The sequence below is a fragment of the Palaemon carinicauda genome, chromosome 15 (genome assembly GCF_036898095.1).
Source record: "Palaemon carinicauda isolate YSFRI2023 chromosome 15, ASM3689809v2, whole genome shotgun sequence".
Classification (NCBI taxonomy): Eukaryota; Metazoa; Arthropoda; class Malacostraca; order Decapoda; family Palaemonidae; genus Palaemon; species Palaemon carinicauda.
The window spans coordinates 50,228,522-50,235,387 of NC_090739.1; the positions used below are offsets into that span (position 1 = coordinate 50,228,522).

At 33.0% G+C, this 6,866-nt stretch overlaps 1 protein-coding gene across 1 annotated transcript in view; it reads left to right on the forward strand.

Annotated features, from left to right (window-relative positions):
- The first annotated feature begins 3,881 nt into the window (after positions 1-3,881).
- Positions 3,882-6,866, forward strand: part of LOC137653947 (uncharacterized) — a 3,435-nt gene continuing 450 nt past the window's right edge. Inside the window, exons 1-2 of the mRNA XM_068387581.1 lie at positions 3,882-3,896; positions 6,034-6,866. The exon at positions 6,034-6,866 is cut by the window's right edge and continues 450 nt beyond it. Coding sequence (XP_068243682.1) covers positions 3,882-3,896; positions 6,034-6,831 — 813 coding nt within the window. The 3' untranslated portion in view covers positions 6,832-6,866. The remainder of the gene's footprint in view (positions 3,897-6,033) is intronic.

Consider the following 6,866-nt stretch of genomic DNA (forward strand, 5'->3'; position numbering starts at 1 on the left):
TTACAATCTGTTTTAAATACGTAAATTCATTAACACGCTCTAGAGATTCGTCCATAATTCTTATTTGTTGTTTCTCTATATTTTCATTGAACATCATCTTAGTTTTACTCATATTCATTTTCAGTCGTACATTTCTACTTTCGCAATCAAAATCTTCTATAATTTTTTGCCACTCCTCTTATAATTCACTAAAGACAATCATGTAATCTGTAAATCTTAAGATGTTAGAGAATTCCCCATTAATGCAAATTCCTACATTTTCATAATCTAAATTTTCATAAAACTCTAGGCATGCTATGAATAATTCAGGAGAAATGGAGTCACCTTCCCTAACATTATTATTATTATTATTATTATTATTATTATTATTATTATTATTATTATTATTATTATTATTATTATTATTATTATTATTACTCGATAAGCTATAACCTCAGTTGGAAAAGCAGGATACTGTAAGCACCAAGGGCTCCAACAAGGAAAAATAGCCAAGTGAGGAAAGGAAGTAAAGAAATAAATGAACTATATGAGACGAAATTAACAATTAAACTCAAATATTTTAAGAACAGTAACATTAAAACAAATCCTTCATTTAAAAACTATAAAAAGAGGCTAGTGTCAGACTAATCATCACAGTAACATTTGCTGCAAATTTGAACTTTTAAAGTTTTGTTGGGATTTCTTAGATTCATGAACTTACGTTTGTAAATTTAGAAATACAAAAGTATATTACATTTGAACATTTGAAATTGTAATCCAAACCAAATTTAAGATTTATCTTCCAATATTTGTCTGATTGTTCAGCTAGATAGAAGAAAAAGACGACCATATTTTTGTATTTTCTTAACTGAAAATCCTGATCATCGGTAGAGCATTTTAAATTTTACTACGAAAATTGTTAAGCTGGATTTTATTCCCATCTATTTGAAGACATACTTTTATATCTATTTGCATTGCCCATTAATAACTCTTTTACATATTTCACTTTTGTGGTTTATACGCTGTTTAGATGCCCATATCAGTAACAAAAAAAAACATCCATTTGTGTATCTTGGTTTCGTAAAATTTCTCTCTCTCTCTCTCTCTCTCTCTCTCTCTCTCTCTCTCTCTCTCTCTCTCTCTCTCTCTCTCTCTCTCTCTCTCTGTCTGGTCAAAATAAGAGCACTAGGTATTATTGACGTGCCAGCTGAATGGATCGAAGATTGGCTAACAAACTGAAAGCAGAGAGTTGTAATCAATGAAGAAGCTTCATAGTGGGCAGCTGTTACGAGCACAGTACCCCAAGGATCAGTCCTTGGCCCATTGCTATATCTGATCTACATCAGTGTCATAGATTTAGGATCAACTAATAGAATAGTGAAATTTGCCGACGATACTAAACAAGACACAAGTGCTACGAACCGAGAAGACGTAGAAGTCTTAAGAGACGTTCCAATAAAGCTAAGAGAATGGTCCAGAAAATGGCAAATGCCTTTTGACTGTGGTAAATGTAAAGTCATGCACATTGGTTATAGTAACCCACAATCAGAAAACTCACTGCTGGGTAAAGTGTGGACCAGGAGGAAGATCTGTGTTTTTATCTGCAAGGATTTTGAAGTTCACTAAACAGAGCATAAATGCTAAAAAAAGCACAAAAACTAATAGATTACATAAAGAGACAATTTAAATACAGAAACAAAGATATTGTACTACAACTGTACACATCACTAGTTGGACCCCGTCTTGAATACGGAGTCCAATTCTGTATCCAAGTATTCAGAAGGATACAGATAGACTGGAAGCAGTACAACCTGGGGCCACCAAACTAGCTCCAACACTAAGACAATTTGGATATAGACGGAGGATGGAACGTTTGATCTTATTTGATCTACAAACTCGACGATTAATGGATCACTTAATAGAGGCATTCAAAATTCTTAAAGGAATAACAAATGTAGATTACAACAATCTATTCACGCTTAACACAAATTAGTCCAAAGGTAACGGATACAAACTGGAATTGAAAAGATACAACACCACTCAATATGGCATTTTCTTTACATAAAAAATAGCATAGATTCAGAATAGACTTCCAGCGGATGTAGTAAGCACTAGCACGGTAAATGCTTAAACTAAATCACTCTACCAAATGGAGTCTCTGCAGATGGACTAAAAAGTCTTTGAGACATCCAAAATCCTCTTTGTAACTCTCTGTCTCTCTACCGCTTCCGACTGTAAAAGTGTTAATAATTAATCCCTAATTCAAGATCACCCTATTGAGAGTTCTTTGCATCCAAATTGAGAGAAAGTGAAAAATCAGCTGTTAAAGTGAACGAAAAAAAAAGATGAATTCTAAATGTCTTGGAAAAAATAAAAGAAATAGAATAAACCAAAAATTTATGCTTTGGTTTAAATTAATGCTTTATAGCAGCAGCAACAAAAATTATAATAATAATAATAATAATAATAATAATAATAATAATAATAATAATAATAATAATAATAATAATAATAATAATAATGATAATAATAATAAGGGTGAATTCATAAATATTGTGGAAGTGTTTTTTATCCAAAAGAGTATCACAGATTTTGTTTTATTCTATTTTGTAGGGGATTTCAGAAGACATAATTTCTGTTCCCCAATTCAGATATTCGTTTTTACATTCTTATTCCATTGGAAAATAATGATTAGGGATTCTGAAGATAATTATATTGCAAACAATAAACTAAGTAATGATACGAAACCGAACACCCAAAAGCTCTCATAACCTAATCATTAAATTCTATTAATCTATATCTTTAAACATTTACTCCTGATACAATAGGTCATTACATTATCAACTACAAATAAAAGTAACTTACAGTTGACAATACCAGTCTCAAATTCATTCAAGAATATGAGGGTTCATACATGATTATCCCTGTATCGTGGAGCGGCATTTCCAAAGGCTTTTTTTTTTAGTAGAAAGACAAAAGCAAGAATAAAATTCCTATGCTTGGTAATTCTTCTATTAGAATTATCAGTTCAGAAGACATAGATTTGGGAAGAGTTTGCTTGATGGGTGGTACCAGATTTCCCGATAAGAGATTAACTTAATGAAACATTGCTCAACTTTCTTCCATCAAATATATTCATTTTCAGAAACAAATGAAAACCTCTTCTTCTACAGTAGATATGAAAGGAAAAGCCTTATCGTTTTAGAAAAAAAATCTATAGAATTCTTCTCTGAATTGTGTTTTGGATACCGACTCTTTGAACTGCCTTTCTCCTGTGTAATGGACTTATTCATTGTTGTGGCATTTTTGTCTTCATATTTATTCATTTGCACAGCAAATTATCTGTTATCACTTTCACCTACATATAACTTCTCTTTTTTCTATCCTCTTCTTCCTTTCACTCTTTTCCTCTTTTCCCTTTCAAATAATCTTTTTATTTTTAATTACTTCTAGATTTATTTTGATACAAAGCAGGATACATCAATAATGATAATAATGATCCGCGTCATTATTATTATTATTATTATTATTATTATTATTATCATTATTATTATTATTATTATTATTATTATCATTATTATTATTATTATTATTATTATTATTATTATTACTCTTTTAGGATACACGTGATCACCTTTAACCAAAAGGAAAAAGTTAAAACCATATCGACAGCAACATCAACAAAAATACATTGCAAAAGAAATGAGAAACGTGGGTACTTAAGATTCATCATGACAACCCATAACATATGCAGTGCATAGCAAGGTCGCGATATAAGGTCGTGCTACCATTAATAAAAGACATATTGTTGGTACACAGATCCGGTGAAAGGGTAAACAATGTCAGGTATATAACAGTCATCCCGACAAGATATGTCATAGTTATTTTTCTCATCTCTCGAAATGAAGGTTCTCGTGGTAAGTCCTACATTGTTCTTTGGTGGTTGTTTGTGTGATTGGTCGTTGTTTTATATCATTATATTTCTTCATTTTGGGTTCAACTTAACAATTATCCTAAATTTTCTGTTTTATTCTAATCTATTTTATATTTAACACTGAAAACAGGATATTTCCGCGATTTACTTATCATGAGGGTTATATATATATATATATATATATATATATATATATATATATATATATATATATATATATAGTTAGTGAAAGATGCGAACGCACAAACAATATACCTAAATTATACATTGGATTTCTATTTTAATTTCAAAATGAAATGATGCCCTTATCATTATTTCTGGGTTCTGGAAGTTAGTTAACGAAAGTGATATACAGTAGTGTCAAGTGGTATTTCATAGTTTGTAGATATGTATACATGTATATAACCATTTGCATATTTGCACACAGATTGTAGCTAAGTATAAGCAGGATCTTTTCAAGCCTTGATGAAATGTCATTACCATCCCCATATCCCCAAACCTTTTCTTTGTTGGAATGTGACCATCCACAATCTACTGACCATCACATATGTGAGATACTGCTCAGGTCAGTACATGCCCATTGAGTCTTAATAGACCACTTCTGAAACCATCTCCAATGTTGAGGCTCGAAGTAATTATACCAATGAATCACAAGGACCCCTGTTTGCATATATATATATATATATATATATATATATATATATATATATATATATGTATATATATATATATATATATATATATATATATATATATATATATATATATATATATATATATATATAGAGAGAGAGAGAGAGAGAGAGAGAGAGAGAGAGAGAGAGAGAGAGAGAGAGAGAGAGAGAGAGAGAGAGAGAGAGAGAGATGTATATATATATATATATATATATATATATATATATATATATATATATATACATATATATATATATATATATATATATCTATATATATATATATATATATATATATATATATATATATATATATATATATATGTGTGTGTGTGTTTATGTTTGTGTGTCTGTGTGTGTTTGACAAAATAAGACTTGAAGACAAGGTAGGTGATACCTGTCCTGCAAGGTATGTACCTTGAAAAATTCTCTGTTTAGTCAAATTAATATTATCCTCAATTAAATCATTAATTTTTACTGATATTAAATATAATAAATTATGATTAAATTAACATAAAAATATATGATAATTTGTGTAATGTATCACTTCTGTGGCTATGATAATGGTGCTAATCACCTCTTCTTTTTCACCGTTATCCCTAAATTAAAGGGTTGGTTGCCTGACGCACATTCTTCAATGCTTTTTATCAAAGGCATCCTCTATTAGAACACCTCTCCTCCCCATACGATCCTTCACCTTATCTCGCTATCTAATTTTCTGCATCACTCTTAATCTTCCATTCCCTTAACAGGTTCCTCCCAAGCTCTCCTCACTCACTCCCCGCTATCCATCCTCACCATGTACCCACAGTATCTTTGTCGTGACACTTAACACCTCCATAATCTTTACTATGATTGTCATTCTTCTTTTTACATCATTCTTCCATCTTTCAAGCAATGCTATTCCCATAATTCACCTCAACATTCTCTTCTCTGCCATCCTTAGCTTTGCTTCCTCTTTATGTCTTGAAGCCCACGTTTCCAATCCATATATTAACACTGGTCTTAATAATGTGTTATAGATCTTGACCTTTAGCTTGATTAGCATTTTCGTATCACATACCACTCTACTTTCCTTCACTTCCCAAGAGTGCTTTCATCCTATTCTTGCCTCAGCCTCATATCCTCCCTCCTAACTTATAGTAGATCCCAAGTACCTAAATTGTTCCCCCTGCGTTGTAAATGAGCCTCTACTTTCATGTATGTCTATCTTGTCCCTATGTTCCTTACTGCTCATCAAAACTTCAGTCTTATTCACATTTACCCTCAAGCCACCCTTCTCCAAGGACCCCTGCCTCTCTATAACCCCTCTCTGTAATTCTTCCACATTTTCAGCAGTAATCACCAAATTATCTACATATAGCAACTCCCATAATCTCTTAGTAATATAGTAGTTAAAGCATTTAGTTATTTATATTGGTCTAAACATTATTTTCACATTCACAGGCAGTGGTTGCCACAATATTTGTAGCAGTAGAATGCAGTGACCTCCAGTCTTACAGCTTGCCCAACAAGGAATTTACTTCAATCACCCATCATGGGGGCTATCATGGTAATGTGGGATATCAATACCTACCACCAACTACTGCCTGTGCAGATGGCCAAGTCTTGCATGTGGATGGACGGTGTGTCACTCCTGTGATCACCCGTTCCGTCTACCTGTTCAACGTGCCTCAGCTACCACGAAGACCCACTCCTCTGCCTTACATTCCTCCACCTAAGATTGATCATAATATCCTCTTCGTGCGCTTACCAGAAACTCTGAGAGGTCCCGATCCCATCGTGGTTCCTCCTCCCCAGCAGAAGAACATCGTCTACGTCCTCAAAAAGAAGACCCAAGATGATGGGCCCAGAGTTATTGAGGTTCCAGCACCTCCCAAGACTAACCCTGATGTCTACTTTGTTGGTTACGATCAAGGAGAAAACCCAATTCTTCCAACAGGTGAAGACCTCCAGAGCGTTCTTGCCCACAACGCTCAGGAAATATATGGCCAGGTAGTGGACACTGGATCATCAGGTCACATTATAGATGGTAGCTCACACAGCCACGTTGATATCGGGTCAATAGGGTCAATTGGCAGTGGTACACATTTTGAGGTCCCATCAGTAGGTAATATATTACCAGGTCTTGCAGGTGCACACCATGGAGTGACTGGTCTATCTACAAGTAACTCACTGAATCAGGGAATCGTTGTTACCCCAATAAATTCGTATTTACCACCCGATCAATATTCTCAGTACTAAGCTACTTTAATTATAACTTTCCTCAAATGCTAAAA